General features: G+C 40.6%; 1 protein-coding gene across 1 annotated transcript in view; it reads left to right on the top strand.

The window, feature by feature from the left end:
• The window catches only part of LOC110516765 (uncharacterized), a 34,821-nt gene extending 17,448 nt beyond the window's left edge, over window positions 1–17,373 (top strand). Inside the window, exons 59-78 of the mRNA XM_090211613.1 lie at window positions 92–219; window positions 1,420–1,544; window positions 2,995–3,115; window positions 5,657–5,869; window positions 6,109–6,279; window positions 6,465–6,611; window positions 6,892–6,944; window positions 8,525–8,657; window positions 8,750–8,832; window positions 10,427–10,553; window positions 12,188–12,378; window positions 12,482–12,572; window positions 12,679–12,802; window positions 12,933–13,114; window positions 13,328–13,483; window positions 13,576–13,709; window positions 14,625–14,758; window positions 14,998–15,092; window positions 15,196–15,457; window positions 16,639–17,373. Of these exons, the coding sequence (XP_090067739.1) occupies window positions 92–219; window positions 1,420–1,544; window positions 2,995–3,115; window positions 5,657–5,869; window positions 6,109–6,279; window positions 6,465–6,611; window positions 6,892–6,944; window positions 8,525–8,657; window positions 8,750–8,832; window positions 10,427–10,553; window positions 12,188–12,378; window positions 12,482–12,572; window positions 12,679–12,802; window positions 12,933–13,114; window positions 13,328–13,483; window positions 13,576–13,709; window positions 14,625–14,758; window positions 14,998–15,092; window positions 15,196–15,457; window positions 16,639–16,733 (2,765 nt within the window). The 3' untranslated portion in view covers window positions 16,734–17,373. The remainder of the gene's footprint in view (window positions 1–91; window positions 220–1,419; window positions 1,545–2,994; window positions 3,116–5,656; window positions 5,870–6,108; window positions 6,280–6,464; window positions 6,612–6,891; window positions 6,945–8,524; window positions 8,658–8,749; window positions 8,833–10,426; window positions 10,554–12,187; window positions 12,379–12,481; window positions 12,573–12,678; window positions 12,803–12,932; window positions 13,115–13,327; window positions 13,484–13,575; window positions 13,710–14,624; window positions 14,759–14,997; window positions 15,093–15,195; window positions 15,458–16,638) is intronic.
• Window positions 17,374–18,299: the final 926 nt, after the last annotated feature.

Raw genomic sequence — 18,299 nt, 5'->3', positions numbered from 1 at the left:
CATTTATTGGGGATGGTGACAGTATGTGATGGTATCATGTAGCATGTGCATTGACGTAGGCTTGTTCTTATTTTTGTCTCTGTAACCTTAGGTGGACCTAGGTGCTACAGCGCAAACGACCCAGAGCTGAACTCTACCGCCTGGTTTGTGAACTACATCGGTGTTTTTGTGACCTACCTCTCTCTGGAGGACCTCAACACCTTTGTTACCGCGAGTCAGGTATGTCTCTGATTTAGGCTGGCTGTCATGAGGATTTGATTTTAATGTGATTTAGGGGCTAAATTAGGGCTGGGCGATTTGGCCAAAATCTCATATCCCTATGTAGGTCATTTCATATCCCGATAACAATACATTTCACGATATAGCACATTTTCTGTAAATTCAATGAATAAATAGTTTTTATAAAATGACCACATGTAAAGGCCTATTTCTTATTACATTTTGAATTAAAAACTTATCAAATAAAAGGTACTTACTCATATTTGATTATTTATCCTTTTACTTAGAGCCTTTTGTGCAAATGTTCAATTACGCATGTAACAAAATATAACATATTAATGTATAAAATTAAATTTAAAAAAATTAAAACACTTCAGCTGTAGTTGCAAACAACATAAATATAGGCCTAAAATATATATTTTTGGGGGGGCTTGCCTGTTTTGCATGTTGTTTTGGCATTAATATGTGTATTCCTGGAGTGTTAGCACCAACTCACGAAATCCCCTTTCTCCACCGTGTAAATTGTGGCCATGTCTTTGCAGATGTAAGTTGTAAAGGCAGCTGTTATCTCCTTCCATCTTCGTGATTCGTTGCCATATGCTGTGCCGCGGGCAAAAGCCTCTTGCAACGTCTGAGTCGGAGGGTTTGTTTTGAGCACTCAACTGTACTTTTTGGGGGGTCTCATCCGTAGACTCTCCGTACTGTTTCACATGATTCTTGCGTAGGTGGTAAAAGAGGTTAGTGGTGTTTGAGCCTGTTGTCTGGACCGGCCTGCAGCATATTTAGCAGAAGACAGTTTTCTGGTCCGTGTCAGACTTTTCATACCCAAACCACGTCCATGCGACCAAAGTAGCCCCTCTTTTAAGTACGAGCTCTGTGTCTCCGTGCTCTGTGTCACGTTCACTCTCCTCCGTGTTAGTTTGTGTTGCAAATGTCCTTCCACACGTGCGCAAAGCGTCGTCTAATTGACTAAAAATATTGCCGGAAAGAGTGTGATTTGCGACACAACGAAATAAACGATAGAGCATAAATGAAACGTTAGACATTTTTCTATCGTCACACGATATAAATCACCATATCGCCCAGCCCTAGGCTAGATGTAATCTAAGGGGAAATACAACAATACACATTTTAACGAAACAGGATAACCATCCTGTGGTAAGACATTTCCTGAATAACAATGTTATTTTGTGTTTGAAGATCAATGTATTCTTGGAGAACCAGGCCAATATCAAGCTCTTCAACAACACGGCTATACCTGCTAACGTCACTTCCTACTACATCACACAGCTATACACACTGAACCCCACGTTCAACCCTCTGCAGTGAGTATCCATTTATAGTGGCAGTTGTTGTAGTAGTGGAAGTAGTAGTGGTAGTAGTAGTAGTAGTAGTGGTAGTAGTAGTAGTGGTAGTAATGGTGGTAGTGGTAGTGGTAGTAGTGGTAGTAGTAGTAATGGTGGTAGTGGTAGTAGTGGTAGTAGTGGTAGTGGTAGTAGTAGTGGTAGTGGTAGTAGTGGTAGTAGTAGTAGTGGTAGTAATGGTGGTAGTGGTAGTAATGGTGGTAGTGATAGTAGTAGTAGTAGTAGTAGTAGTGGTAGTAGTAGTGGTAGTAGTGGTAGTAATGGTGGTAGTGGTAGTAGTGGTAGTAGTTGTAGTAGTGGTAGTAGTGGTAGTGGTGGTAGTAGTTGTAGTAGTGGTAGTGGTGGTAGTAGTAGTAGTAGTGGTAGTAGTGGTAGTGGTAGTGGTGGTAGTAGTAGTAGTAGTAGTAGTGGTAGTAGTGGTAGTGGTAGTAATGGTGGTAGTGGTAGTAGTAGTAGTGGTCGTCATGTTGGTAGTGGTAGTAGTTGTAGTGGTAGTGGTGGTAGTAGTAGTAGTAGTGGTAGTAGTGGTAGTAGTAGTAGTGGTAGTAGTAGTAGTAGTGGTAGTAGTAGTAGTAGTGGTAGTAGTAGTGGTAGTAGTAGTAGTAGTAGTAGTAGTAGTGGTGGTAGTAGTAGTAGTAGTGGTAGTAGTAGTAGTAGTGGTAGTAGTAGTAGTAGTAGTAGTAGTGGTAGTAGTAGTAGTAGTAGTAGTGGTAGTAGTAGTAGTGCTAGTAGTGGTGGTAGTGGTGGTAGTGGTGGTAGTAGTAGTAGTAGTGGTGGTAGTAGTGGTAGTGGTAGTAGTAGTAGTGGTAGTGGTAGTAGTAGTAGTAGTGGTAGTAGTAGTGGTAGTAGTGGTAGTGGTAGTGGTGGTAGTGGTAGTGGTAGTAGTAGTAGTAGTGGTGGTAGTGGTGATTGTGGTAGTAGTGGTAGTAGTAGTAGTGGTAGTGGTAGTAGTAGTAGTAGTAGTAGTAGTAGTAGTAGTGGTGGTAGTGGTGGTAGTGGTAGTAGTAGTAGTAGTAGTAGTGGTAGTAGTGGTGGTAGTGGTAGTAGTAGTAGTGGTGGTAGTGGTGGTAGTAGTAGTGGTAGTGGTAGTAGTAGTGGTAGTCGTGGTGGTAGTGGTAGTAGTAGTAGTGGTAGTAGTAGTAGTAGTAGTAGTAGTGGTGGTAGTGGTGGTAGTAGTGGTAGTAGTGGTGGTAGTAGTAGTAGTAGTAGTACTACGATGGTCATAGTAAGGATGTTAGTAGAACTGTATAAGTAAGTAGGGATTGTAGTAATATATGTACTGTAGTGGCAGCAATAACAGAAGCTATTGTAGCAGCATTTCTCTAGTAATAGCATGATGACGATAATGGTTAGAACCCAACTGAAATGACACTGTAACAATGGTTTGTCTGGATATCTTGTTTTCCTTCAGACTGCCTGGCTTCTTCCTGTGTGAGGTCCCAAGTACGGCCTATAACTCCCTGGGCCAGACAGCCAGTATGGAAATCCTGGACCGTCTGCAGCTGTTCTGCAATGGAACTAAAGACCCCCAGGTACATGATTAGAAATTAAATGGAGGACCCTCAGGTTCATGATTAGAAATAAAACGGAGGACCCTCAGGTTCATGATTACAAATAAAACGGAGGACCCTCAGGTACACGATTAGAAATAAAACGGAGGACCCTCAGGTACACGATTAGAAATAAAATGGAGGACCCTCAGGTTCATGATTAGAAATAAAACGGAGGACCCTCAGGTACATGATTAGAAATAAAACGGAGGACCCTCAGGTACACGATTAGAAATAAAACGGAGGACCCTCAGGTACATGATTAGAAATGGAACAAGGAGAACAGACATAGTTCTGAGTTTCACATGATATGCTTATGTCAAGTGACAATTTTAGCATGTAAATCTTGGTGGGGCAAACAAAACAAATGTGGGATGCATGCCAGAAAAGCCACAACACAACACTAAACAATACATTAATTGCACTATAACGGTGACAAACGGTAACCACAAACTGTTAGGGCCTACATAAAGCTGTCCCAACAGCAGAGTCCCAATAGCAGTCCCAACACCTTACCACAGCTACAGTTCATTCAGCCTCATTTGCTGCCTTAAAAAAGACTATGGCTGATTTGCTTAAACAAATGTGGTTTCTACTGACAATTGAGATGTACAAACTATGGCAAAGGGGACAACAAGCGGATAAGAGGAAATCCATAATTTCGATTAAGACCTTAATTAATGAGCGAGAGACGACGGATGTAAACGAAAGGGGGATTCCTAGTCAGTTGTGCAACTGAATGCATTCAACTGAACTCAGAATAAGAGGTGCTGCCTTAAATCGACATCCACGTCTTCGGCGCCCGGGGTAAAGTGGGTTAAGTGCCTTGCTCAGGGGCTCAGGGTCAAAACGGGATTCAAACCAGCAACCTTTCGATTACTGGCCCGACACGCTAACCACTAAGCTACCTGCCGCCACGTTGTCTTCACAACTATTTGTTCAACCATTTTGAAATGTACAGCGACAGAATTCAGAACATGGGCCGTTCTTACAAATAAACAGACAATGAAAGCTTTTACAATATTCAATGATTACATATCTCTAAAACAGGTTATAGGCAAACAAGCCCACACCGGCCACGAACAAAGTGTTTACAATACCGCGTTGGTGTAAATAGACCTAATTATTAGGGTGAGGCACATGGGCTACTAACAGCTTACTACACAACATACACTTAGTATAACTTTCTCAGCTACAGTATACATATCTCCCTGGCATATTACATCATTTATGCAGCAGCATACAATACATTTTTGGACTCACCTTGACTTGTGATGTGCTCCCTTAAACATGAAGGTGGCGCGGTAGTTTTGTAATCAAACTTTGTCATCAAAGTCTGGCATTCTCTGGATTTATGGTGGGAACTCTGCAAAAAACACACAACCACTCAGTTGAATAGCAGGTTACTGTTACTGATGGCTTTACACTGCTGTTAGCCACTAATTCCTTCCAAACGACTCATTGTTGAATTAGCGATTTCAAACTTGTTGTGTAATCTTTATGTGCAATGGCCCGATGAGCACCGATATCTATAATTTATCTTCATTATTTATCTTAATGTGATACGGATTGAAAAGGATTTGCTAGTAGATTGTCGACTTGATTTACGATAATGACTGCTAGCTAAGACTGAAATGAAAATGTCAATCAAAGCAAAACGGGATTTGTTGTCATTCTATCTGTGGCCAATGACCTTGAGCCTTCTTGGACTGGCACTTTTAATATTTATTTAAATAGGAAAATCAGTTAATAAAAAAGTTATTATTTACAATGACAGCCTACCGGGGAACAGTAGATTAGTGACAGATGTTTACTTTGTCAACTAGGGGTTTCGATCTTGCAACCTTTCGGTTCCTGGCCTAACCACTAGGCTACCTACCACTGAACTAGGCTACCTACCACTGAACTAGGCTACCTACCACTGAACTAGGCTACCTACCCCCTGAACTAGGCTACCTACCCCCTGAACTAGGCTACCTACCACTGAACTAGGCTACCTACCACTGAACTAGGCTGCCTACCACTGAACTAGGCTGCCTACCACTGAACTAGGCTACCTACCACTGAACTAGGCTACCTACCACTGAACTAGGCTACCTACCAGTGAACTAGGCTACCTACCACTGAACTAGGCTACCTACCACTGAACTAGGCTACCTACCAGTGAACTAGGCTGATACACCAGTATTTTTGGAGCTGCCTTTCTCCAGAATGCAAAAAAGAGACCATGTTTGTATGTGGATTTAATAACTCAATGATTATTTTTTTTTTGTTTTACATTGTTTGCAAACTGATGTGTGAAATATCAAAATAATAAGCAAAACAGGATAGATAGCCTGTCGTAATCATAAATTCATCAACCCTATTTAGTGGTAGACTCAGTGTGACAACCAGGTCACAGTGGATGTTGATTCAAATGAGGATGACATGGGTAATTATGGCTTAACCAAATCGTTATCTTTGTGTTTGCATTCTGTTTTGTTTAAAGACTAAACTACTCCCCCCCCCCCCCCCCCCCGGCAGGTATCTGCTGCACTGGTGGCTAATTTCCACACTATCACGGAGAGCACCCTAGCAGCCATTGGGAACAGCAGCAGTGGCCTGACGACCACCCAGATATCCTCCATCTCTTCCTCGGCACTCGTGTCGTCCCTGGCCACACTCGGCTCCGTGACCGGCTGGAACCTGGGCCAAGCTAGTGCAGTCATCCAGAGCATCATTACCGGAGGCTTCCCGGTGAGGGCGCCATCTTCTCTAGAATCAGAGAATCATACATAGTTGCTTCTATAATCCTTTTGAGTACTTTATTTTCGTAACAGCCTGCTATTTTGTAATTCCTTGTTCTGCTGCATAGTTGGGATCAAAGTCTGTTTGATAAGATAACACATATATATATATATATATATATATTAATGAACTTGGATAATCATACTTGAATGAGCCTGAACAGAGTAATAATACTATTTGATTGACAGATCGACACTGCCTCCTCGTTGATGTCGTTGGGCACACTCGTTGCGGGCGTTCCGTCAGCGGCGATAGCGAGCATCCCAACCACTGAGCTGTTGACAGCATCCCAGAGCTCTGTGTTTATCACCAACATGCTGGCTGCCCCACAGATTGTACAGGAAACCTACGTCAACAAGGTATCAGGTGTATCTGACAATGTTGTATTGGATATATATATATATATATTTTTTGTACAGTTTGTAGGTCACACTGAAAAATGAACAAGTATGCACATTGTCAAAATACTATATTTGCCCTAAATTCTACAACATGTTGTTTGTTCTAACAAAATGGTTGTCTTTCCATTGTCATTCCTTATTAGATAATCACCATCAACCAAAGCCCCAACGCGTTGGTTGTGAACGTACCTGATGCCATGGCCACACTGATCCCCAGGGCTCTCCTGACCTTCTCTCAGGAACCTGTGGACGTACAGGCTATTAACAGAAAGACATGGAAGCAAGAACAGGTTAGTAGTGTCTTTTCATCATTTATGAACAGGCCTTCCCGATGAGCACAAGACAAGAGCAGGTCAGTGTCTTGTCATCATTTATGAACAGGCCTTCCCGATGAGCACAAGACATGAAAAGATGGTGAAAAAAAGACATAGTAAAACAACATATTTTCATCGTCTTTCTGCACACTGGGTTTATTCATTCCTAGCAGGTTTCACGTGAACAATGTATGCATTTGGCGTGTATAGATATAACTGTCATTATCAAGACTCTTTCCTTGTCTTTGTGTTGTAGGCTGTTATATTCTTCGGGGACGTAGCGAGCAACGCAAGCATCGACTCGGAGGAGTAAGTTAAGAATGCGTTAACATGACATATAAACAAACCCAGATCAACTGTCCTATTGTGTCTTTCTGTCCTTCTACTTCCTGTCATGTTATCTCTCTCTCTCTTCTTAGTCTCTTCTCCCCTTAGTCTCTGGCCTCTTAGTATCTGGCCTCTTAGTCTCTCTCATCTTAGTCTCTTCTGCTCTTAGTCTCTTCTCCTCTTAGTCTCTTCTCCTCTTAGTCTCTCTCCTCTTAGTCTCTCTCCTCTTAGTCTCTTCTCCTCTTAGTCTCTTCTCCTCTTAGTCTCTTCTCCTCTCAGTCTCTCTGTGTGTTTGTTCTTCACTGGTTGCCCTTTTCTTGTGGCAACAGGTCACAAATCTTGCTGCTGTGATGGCAAACTGGTATTTCACCCAATATATATGGGAGTTTATCAAAATTGGGTTTGTTTTCAAATTCTTTGTGGATCAGTGTAATCTGAGGGAAAAATGTGTCTCTAAAATAGTCATACATTGGGCAGGAGGTTAGGAAGTGCAGCTCAGTTTCCACCACATTTTGTGGGCGGTGTGCACATAGCCTGTCTTCTCTTGAGAGCCATGTCTGCCTACGGCGGCCTTTCTCAATAGCAAGGCTATGCTCACTGAGTCTGTACATAGTCAAAGCTTTCCTTAAGTTTGGGTCAGTCACAGTGGTCAGGTATTCTGCCACTGTGTCAAATAGCATTCTAGTTTGCTCTGTTTTTTTGTTAATTCTTTCCAATGTGTCAAGTAATTATCATTTTGTTTTCTCATGATTTGGTTGGGTCTAATTGTGTTGCTGTCCTGGGGCTCTACAGTCTCTCTCCTCTACAGTCTATTTTCCTCTTAGTCTCTGTCATCTTACAGTCTCTTTTCCTCTTAGTCTCTCTCCTCTTACAGTCTCTTCTCCTCTTACAGTCTCTTTTCCTCTTAGTCTCTCTCCTCTTACAGTCTCTTCTCCTCTTACAGTCTCTTCTCCTCTTACAGTCTCTTTTCCTCTTAGTCTCTCTCCTCTTACAGTCTCTTCTCCTCTTACAGTCTCTTCTCCTCTTAGTCTCTCTCCTCTTACAGTCTCTTTTCCTCTTAGTCTCTCTCCTCTTAACAGTCTCTTCTCTTCTTACAGTCTCTTCTCCTCTTAGTCTCTCTCCTCTTAACAGTCGCTCTCCTCTTACAGTCTCTTTTCCTCTTATTCTCTCTCCTCTTACAGTCTCTTCTCCTCTTAGTCTCTCTCCTCTTACAGTCTCTTCTCCTCTTACAGTCTCTTCTCATCTTAGTCTCTCTCCTCTTACAGTCTCTTTTCCTCTTAGTCTCTCTCCTCTTAACAGTCTCTTCTCTTCTTACAGTCTCTTCTCCTCTTAGTCTCTCTCCTCTTACAGTCTCTTCTCCTCTTACAGTCTCTTCTCCTCTTAGTCTCTCTCCTCTTACAGTCTCTTTTCCTCTTAGTCTCTCTCCTCTTAACAGTCTCTTCTCTTCTTACAGTCTCTTCTCCTCTTAGTCTCTCTCCTCTTAACAGTCTCTCTCCTCTTAACAGTCTCTCTCCTCTTAACAGTCTCTCTCCTCTTAACAGTCTCTCTCCTCTTACAAACAGGCTCTCTCCATCCGTGTTGCAAGGGTTCACATGTACATCAGCACAGTCCATGACAATCAAAACGGTGCACAGACTGGTTCATGCCTGCAGACCGAGGATCCTTAGGGAGAAAGTGGCGCTGAAAGAAACACAGGTCTGTGAGACATGAAGATGTCAGAGTTATGACGATGATGATAGCTAATACATCTCACACAGGATTACCTCTTATATCTTTTTGTTCCACAGTTGACCTGCATGTACAATTTACTGAAAGACAACCTTGACCAGAGTTTTACAGACTATCCATCAGACATGCTACTATATTACAAGTAAGTCTAATCGTGATCATTATGTTATCGTGTTAATTCTCTAATCATGTTTGTTATTTAAACCTGTTAATTATCTATCCTGTTAAAGCTGCAATATGTAACCTTTTGGGAAACCCAAACAAATTCACATAGGATTGTCTGTTATATATCTGTCATTCTCGTTGAACGCAAGTCTAAGATGCTGTCGATATATTCTATGTGGGCTATTTCTATGCTTCCGTTCTTAAACGTCGTTTTTTGTTTGGTCTTTTTACTTTCAGTTTTCTACACCAGTTGAAAATACAATATTTTGGGTTATCCGAAAATATATTTCACAGCGGTTTAGATGATAAAATAATTCTCTACACTGTATTTACATTTGAGTCATTTAGCAGACTGTAAGGGCGTTCGTCTGTAGGAGGAAGAGAAGCGGACCAAAGCGCAGCGTGGTGGTTATTCATGTTTTAATAAATCACTACACATGAACAAACTAACAAAAACAAGAAATGTGAAAACGCAAAACAGTCCTATCCTGTGACAACAAACACAGTGACAGGAACAATCACCCACCAACACACAGTGAAACCCAGGCTACCTAAGTATGATTCTCAATCAGAGACAACTAATGACACCTGCCTCTGATTGAGAACCATACTAGGCCGAAAACATAGAAATGCCCCAAAACATAGAAAAACAAACATAGACTGCCCACCCAACTCACGCCCTGACCATACTAAATAAATACAAAACAACAGAAATAGAGGTCAGAACGTGACACAGACACTCTTATCCAGAGTGACTTACGGTAGTGAGTGCAGACATTTTCATACTTTTTTTTCATACTGGTCCCCCGTGGGAATCGAACCCACAACACTGGCTTTGCAAGTGCCGTGCTCTATCAAGTGATACACACTGGCCAATACATGCTTGTGTTGTCTCACAAACTGAAATTAGGAAAACTATTCTAATTTTAGCAACAAGGAAATGGCGAAGCGATTTCTGAGTAGTGCATCGTTAATTATCTAATCCTGTTCACGATCTAATCCTGTTCATGATCTAATCCTGTTCATGATCTAATCCTGTTCATGATCTAATATGGTTAATGATTTTAACATTCAATACTATACAATAATCCAGACAATACTATACAATAATCCAGACAATACTATACAATAATCCAGACAATACTATACAATAATCCAGACAATACTATACAATAATCCAGACAATACTATACAATAATCCAGACAATACTATACAATAATCCAGACAATACTACACAATAATCCAGACAATACTATACAATAATCCAGACAATACTATACAATAATCCAGACAATACTATACAATAATCCAGACAATACTATACAATAATCCAGACAATACTATACAATAATCCAGACAATACTATACAATAATCCAGACAATACTATAAAGAAAGTATTTCCTGGTAGTTCAGAAAGCATTTTAGTTCAGAAAAAAACTACCAGGAAATATAATTGGATTTTATAATCCTGTTGATGCTTCATATGAGTGACGTGTGGGTCAATGGGTTGAGGGAATATTTCCTTAGCTAATTTGTATTAATCTGTAATAATTGTTCATTTCCTTCCAGCTATGCAAAGGTTGAAAAAAGCAATTGCAGGTCCTACTTCAACGCGGCAGGTTCTGCAGACTTCTCTGTCCTCTCCAGCGTGCTGAACAAGGAGGAAATGCTACTGGACAATGCAAAAAGCTGCTTGGTGAGTGGCTACAGAGTTGTGTCCTTTGTCTATAGATACACTATATATACAAAAGTATGTGGACACCCCTTCGAAATGAGTGGATTCAGCTATTTCAGCCACAACCGTTGCTAACTGGCGTATACAATCGAGCACACGGACATGCAATCTCCATAGACAAACATTGGCAATAGAATGGCCCGTACTGAAGAGCTCAGTGCCTTTCAACGAGGCACTGTAATAGGATGCCACCTTTTTCAACAAGTCAGTTTGTCGAATTTCTGCCATGCTAGAGCTGCCCTGGTCAACTGTAAGTGCTGTTATTATGAAGTGGAAACATCTAGGAGCAACAACGGCTCAACTGCAAAGTGGTAGGCCACACAAGCTCACAGAACAGGACCATAGAGTGCTGTCCATAGTTGCAACACTCACTGCCAAGTTCCAAACTGCCTCTGGAACCAATGTCAGCACAAGAACTGTTCGTCAGGAGCTTCATGAAATGGGTTTCCATGGCCGAGCAGCCACACACAAGCCTAAGATCACCATGCACAATGCCAAGCGTTGGCTGCAGTGGTGTAAAGCTTGCCGTCATTGGACTGGAGCAGTGGAAACATGTTCTCTGAAGTGATGAATCATGCTTCACCATCTGGCAGTCCGACAGACAAATCTGGGTTTGGTGTAGGCCAGGAGAACGCTACCTGCCCCAATGCATAGTGCCAAACTGTAAAGTTTGGTGGAGGTATAATGGTCTGGGGCTGTTTTTTATGGCCTCTTAGTTCCAGTGAAGGGAAATCTTAATGCCACAACATACAATGACATTCTAGATGATTCTGTGCTTCCAACTTTGTGGCAACAGTTTGGGAAAGGCCCTTTCCTGTTTCAGCATGACAATGCCCCCGTGCACAAAGTGAGGTCCATACAGAAATGGTTTGTCAAGATCGGTGTGGAAGAACTTGACTGGCCTTCACAGAGCCCTGACCTCAACCACGCCGACTGCGAGCAAGGCCCAATCGCCCAACATCAGAGCCCGACCTCACTAATGATCTTGTGCCCGCAGCAATGTTCCAACATCTAGTAGAAAGCCTTCCCAGAAGATTGGAGGCTGTTTTAGCAGGAGAGGGGGGACCAACTCCACATTAATGCCCATGATTTTACAATGAAATGTTTGACGAGAGAGGTGTCCACATACTTTTATAGTGTATCTTCTGTGACCTTTTTAAGAAGTGCAGTGGCGCAGGATGTGACTCCTAACAGGACCATACCCAGACCCCTCAGCTAAGTTCGATAACAGTCCACAGCTTTAATAAAACAACGATGGAATGTTGGAATGCAGTAACCGGTAAACATGTTTCCTCATTAGCGTCTTAGTGTTTCTACGTTACCATAGTAGCATGAGTCAGAAAAGTCTGGTTCTCTTAAAACCAACAACGACACTATCATCCCAAGACCAGAACGAACTATCACCCCTTTAGTTCACTTTTTGTGCTATGGAATTGTGGAAAGGTTGTGGTTTCCTTAGCCAAAGTTATAGCCAATTACAATGACAGAATGTTGGAAAAGTTGGGAGGTCAACAACGTTTTATAGAAGCATATGATTCAAATGAATCACCTCTAATTCATTTCGTTAACACATCACTTTGTTGCGTAATTTCTAGGGAATTAGTGAAGTGAGTCTTAGCAAAAACCACGTGGAGGTGCTGGGAAACATGGTGTGCACTGTGAACGGCTCCTACATCCTAAACTCTGACCCCTTCATTCTGGAGAAACTGAAGAACTGCAAGGACTTCACCGAAGCTCAAGTCGCTGCCATGGAAACGCTCCTCATTTCAGGGACAACACAGTATGGGTATGTGAATGAGAACTTTTGTGAACAAAGTTTGTTTTGATTTTTGACTAAATCACAAAAGTTGTACATGCAATAACAATACAATTTACAATATGGTTTTCAGAAAAACAACTACATGGAATCAACAAACGTTGGAAGACCTTGAAACCCTGCCACTGTATCTGACCCAAAACTTCTGGAGCCTGTTCACAACAGTACGTTAATGCTTTACCATTTTTTTGGTGTGTTTACGCCTTTAAATTATCTTTGTAGAAAGGGTGAAAATTAATGATCTAAAAATGTTTGGTTTGGTATTCACAGGAGGTGAAAGGGAAGTTCCTCAAGTCCTTTATGCCCCAGCTGAGGAAGCAGGAAACAGTGAAGAGGAAGCTGAAGACACTGTTCAAGCAGATCAACTCACACAGCAGATCCAAGCGGGGAGCAGGTAAACTCACTATGCGCTAAAACATATTGGAGAAACAGCTTAGAGAATGATACATTTGCTATGAGATTTTCATGGGTATCATATTTGCATATGGGTCTGGTGTTTCTCACCATTGGCTGCTTTTCAAAAGGATGCATCACTGGCAACATCACCCAGTCGGTCATCGCAGACACCTCGTTCCCCTTTGGCTATGACATGACCCAGTTTGACCTCTGTCTGGACATCAGCGTTCTGAAAGACAATCTGGCCGCTTTCACTAAACAAGTCGATGACAACAACTTCCAGAAGATCATTTTAGTCAAACTAAACCAGGTAATGATGACATCAAAATGGCCGTCTGACTTTTGTTTCTTTGACTCCCAGAACGGAATGAAAAATGATTGTATTCATAACAGGGCATAGATATGAGAAGGGATAGGTACGAGAATGTCATTACTCTCAGAAGACCAGTCCGGTTTATTGAATCGTTAGATCAAATGAGTGGAGGACCATAATCATAATAAATGCAAACATTGTGTTCCACAGGCTTATCCATCTGGAATTGTTGACGAGCAGCTTAAGGTGCTGGGCTCTGTGTCGCGCGTGGCCACTCTTGATGACATCACAAAGTGGAGCATCACCAAAATCGACACACTGTCGGCACTGATGGCCTTTGGTGATGGTCCATGGGAAACAGAGAAGGTATATTAAAGGAAAGAGATGTTTGTACTTTGTACCTTTTTTTTGTATGTCGCTTTTCTCTAATACAGGTCTCTTTCTGTTGATGCATTCAGAGTAAGGCAATCATCACAACATACTTGAACACGTCAGGTAACTCCTTGGGGAGCTCTGAGTTAAATGCCGTTGGTGCTAATCTGTGTTCTCTGGATGTGAGCGTACTGAAGACCATCACGTCAAGCAGTCTGAAGTGAGTATATCTGACCTGCTCAGCAAAAAAACTGCTAATGAATTATTTCACAGTTCTGTTAACCAACTCATGGGTAACAATGAGACAATATGCCAGCTAAACTGTAGTCCTAAATAACAATGAGACAATATGTCAGCTAAACTGTAGTCCTGGGTAACAGTGAGATAATATGTCAGCTAAACTGTAGTCCTGGGTAACAATGAGACAATATGCCAGCTAAACTGTAGTCCTAAATAACAATGAGACAATATGCCAGCTAAACTGTAGTCCTAAATAACAATGAGACAATATGTCAGCTAAACTGTAGTCCTGGGTAACAATGAGACAATATGTCAGCTAAACTGTAGTCCTGGGTAACAATGAGACAATATGCCAGCTAAACTGTAGTCCTGGGTAACAATGAGACAATATGTCAGCTAAACTGTAGTCCTGGGTAACAATGAGACAATATGTCAGCTAAACTGTAGTCCTAAATAACAATGAGACAATATGTCAGCTAAACTGTAGTCCTGGGTAACAATGAGACAATATGTCAGTTAAACTGTAGTCCTAAATAACAATGAGACAATATGTCAGCTAAACTGTAGTCCTAAATAACAATGAGACAATATGTCAGCTAAACTGTAGTCCTGGGTAACAATGAGACAATATGTCAGCTAAACTGTAGTCCTAAATAACAATGAGACAATATGCCAGCTAAACTGTAGTCCTGGGTAACAATGAGACAATATGCCAGCTAAACTGTAGTCCTGGGTAACAATGAGACAATATGTCAGCTAAACTGTAGTCCTGGGTAACAATGAGACAATATGTCAGCTAAACTGTAGTCCTGGGTAACAATGAGACAATATGCCAGCTAAACTGTAGTCCTGGGTAACAATAACAGTTTTTTGCATTTCTCATTTATCTTCTAAGGAATGCCAATTCCCTGGACGTGACCTCTTGCTCCACTGAACAGAAGAGGGCTGTATACGACATCAGCAAGAGTTCTTTTAGCTCCCAGCGTATCTCTAATCCAACATATTACCAACTCATCAGCCCCTACCTAGGTAAACACACACACACACACCAGATATGAGTCTTTGCTTTTTTCCCACTTACTTTTGGTGCGCTTGATTTAGCTTGCCCGGGGGAGGGGGGGGACGGGTGGGCAGGGTTTGTTCTGTTGGGACTATTCCAAGGGTTTCATTGCACCGGAAAACTAAATGGGTAAAGCTAACGGAGTATGACAATCTGAGGTACTCTATTCAGTACTTGCTGAATGTGTGCATTCCTCTTTTTTTGCCAGGTGGTGCTCCCATTGAAGACATAAGGAGCCTTGCAGCTCAGAATGTGAACATGGACATAACTACATTCAAAGGTCTTGAGAGCACTGTAATTCCTGTAAGTATCAGATATCTCTGGACCCGTTCTACCTGCTGCTACAATGTAAATACAGGAAACCTGTTTCATCTGTTTATTTATTTATTTATTTTATTTAACTCAGAGTCTGACCGTGAGCGAGGTGAAAGGACTTCTGGGCGCTAACGTGGATGATCTGAAGACATTTGAGAACGACGCGGTTGTTCATGCGTGGTTAATCGCGCAGCCTCAATCTGATCTGGACTTGCTGCGGCTGGGTCTGACCGGAGGCAAAGAAACGTCCACAGCGGTGGTGCCGACAGCGGTGGTGCCCCTCAACAACACCAACACCACGTTGGCACACAACGCTGTCACAGCCAAGCCACTACCAATCACCACAACTCAGAGTAAGGAAACATGGACCACCCGCGCACCAACTCTTTACATTACATATAGGCATTATTCCTGATGAACCCTTAAGGGGTGATCTGCAGTTCCTATATCTATCTTTATACTCCTAAATTAGTGATATATATGCATTGATTCTTGAAGAATATCAATTAGAAATGCCACATGAGCTCAGTTCAACTGTCACACTCTATGAGAACCTCAAATATAAGCTTGTTTTTCTCCAATGTTTGTAAATATTGTAAATGTAAACAATCACTGTAAAGCCTCATAACATGGTTAAAACAATACGTTTGATATCGTGGATGGTCAGTCCTTGTGTCCATAGCTCTGTCTATGAATTTGAGAGCGGTTACATTTCTTCATGGGCCCATCCCAGAACAGAGGGATGAGGGATGTCAGAACAGAGGGATGTCTTGTTGTTATTGTTTCAACTAAAGATTTCCCCTTTCCCAATGCATCTACTGATAGAGTTATCTTCTAACAAGTCCACTATACTGTACGTTCTTGTCCCCTGCTAATACTTTTCTGTTAGAACATATTAAAAAGTGACAGTGGACATTAACATTAACTGAATAATGTATTAATGTGTTACAGGATAATTACAAACGATAATTACATAGGATAAATTACATAGCATAATTACACAGGATAAATTACACAGGATAAACTACATAGGATAAATTACACAGGATAAATTACACAGGATAAATTACACAGGATAAATTACACAGGATAAATTACACAGGATAAATTACACAGGATAAATACACAGGATAAATTACACAGGATAAATTACATAGGATAAATTACACAGGATAAATACACAGGATAAATTACACAGGATAAATTACACAGGATAAATTACACAGGATAAATACACAGGATAAATTACACAGGATAAATTACACAGGATAAATTACACAGGATAAATTACACAGGATAAATTACACAGGATAATTTACATAGGATAAATTACATAGGATAAATTACATAGGATAAATTACATAGGATAAATTACATAGGATAAATTACACAGGATAAATACACAGGATAAATTACACAGGATAAATTACATAGGATAAATTACACAGGATAAATACACAGGATAAATTACATAGGATAATTCCATTGCTGTGAACTGTATGTTAAAGTGTCTCAAAATGATTTGACCTCTCAGATGGTGTCGGTAATGGAGGAGCACATCCCGAGAAAGACCTGGGAGCCCTCTCTCTCTGTCTGGCACTGGTCACCGTCATCCTGCAGATGATGTGAGACGAGATGATGAGACCACAGTGTGACCAGATGATGTGAGACGAGATGATGAGACCACAGTGTGGGCCAAGCATCTTCTAAAATGAACAGCAACAACCTGTTTTACTTTTAGAATTGTTGAATCGTCTTGTACTACTTATAACCAAGTTTACAAATATTTTATTTAGCCAATCACGTTTTAATAATTTATTGTTTTTTGTCATTCTTGTTTAGCATCACTCTTGTACGGAATTATCACAAGTATATGTCTATATATATATATATATATATATATATATATTATATCTATATATGTGTTCTTATAAGATTGCACATTTACATGTTTATATATTTAAATTATATTTTTGTCAAGGAATGTAAAATTCATGAAGTATGTACACCTGTCCTTGTACTTAACCCACAAATATGACCTATGTAAAGTTAGGGCTCTATTCAATCAGTATCGCTGGCCAACAGAAATATAAAGGTAGATTCTGATTGAGCTAAAAAGATGCAGTGTTTACCGCGAATGCAGTCTCTGCTAACATGGGATCGTTGCCTTTAAATTTGAATCACGCTGTAATGACGAACTTCCGTGGTACGGATTAAATAGAGCCCATTATTCATATTTTTTCTTCAAATTAATAAAAATGCAAATATACCATCGGTGCTCAGCTCACATTACTGGATAGTGAAGTGTTGAAAACAAAACACAATACATTTCCTGTATAGCACACGTCACTGTTCCGCAGTATGTTCTGCTTGCAGTACTTCAGGTAAGCCACATGGTGACAGTGTAGTAGTATATTCTGAATCGTTCTGAAAAGTGAACAGAGGTAGTATTGAAGAAAAAGAAGATGAGTAGAAGAATGAAGGAATAGCACCTGTGGTGTAAAGTACTTTTAAGTAAAAAAAATACTTTAAACTACTACTTAAGTAGTACTTCACTGTTTATATTTTTGACAACTTTTGATTTTACTTTAATACAATCCTAATGGAAATAATGTACTTTTTACTCCATATATATTTTCCCTGACAACCAAAAGTACTCGATACATTTTGAATGCTTAGCAGGACAGGAAAATAGCCATATTCACACACTTATCAAGAGATTACGTGGTCATCCCTACTGCCTCTGTTCTGGCGGACTCACTAAACACAAATGCATCTTTTGTGAATAATGTCTGAGTGTTGGAGTGTGACCCTGGCTATCTGGGAGAAGAAAAAAAAATAACAAAAAACTGGTGCCTTCTGCTTTGCTTAATATAACACATTTTAAATGATTTCAACTTTTACTTTTGATACTTAAGTAAATTTTAGCAATTACATTTACTTTTGATAATTAAGTATATTTAAAATCAAAAACTTTTACTCAAGAAGTATTTTACTGTCTGACTTTCACTTCTACTTCAGTAACTTTCCCTTGACATATCTATATTTTTACTCAAGTATGACATTTAGGTACTTTTCCCACTAGTGGAATAGAACATGTGCTATGTATGCTGGATGGAAGACTGATGTCACCGTCTGACCCTCATAGAAAAACACTAGGTTCAATCTGATTCTTGATGGATAGAAGTTTTCTGT

Source organism: Oncorhynchus mykiss, chromosome 19, assembly GCF_057628025.1.
Source record: "Oncorhynchus mykiss isolate SJ-2025 chromosome 19, ASM5762802v1, whole genome shotgun sequence".
Classification (NCBI taxonomy): domain Eukaryota; kingdom Metazoa; phylum Chordata; class Actinopteri; order Salmoniformes; family Salmonidae; genus Oncorhynchus; species Oncorhynchus mykiss.
This window is presented reverse-complemented; position numbering and strand designations above follow the sequence as displayed.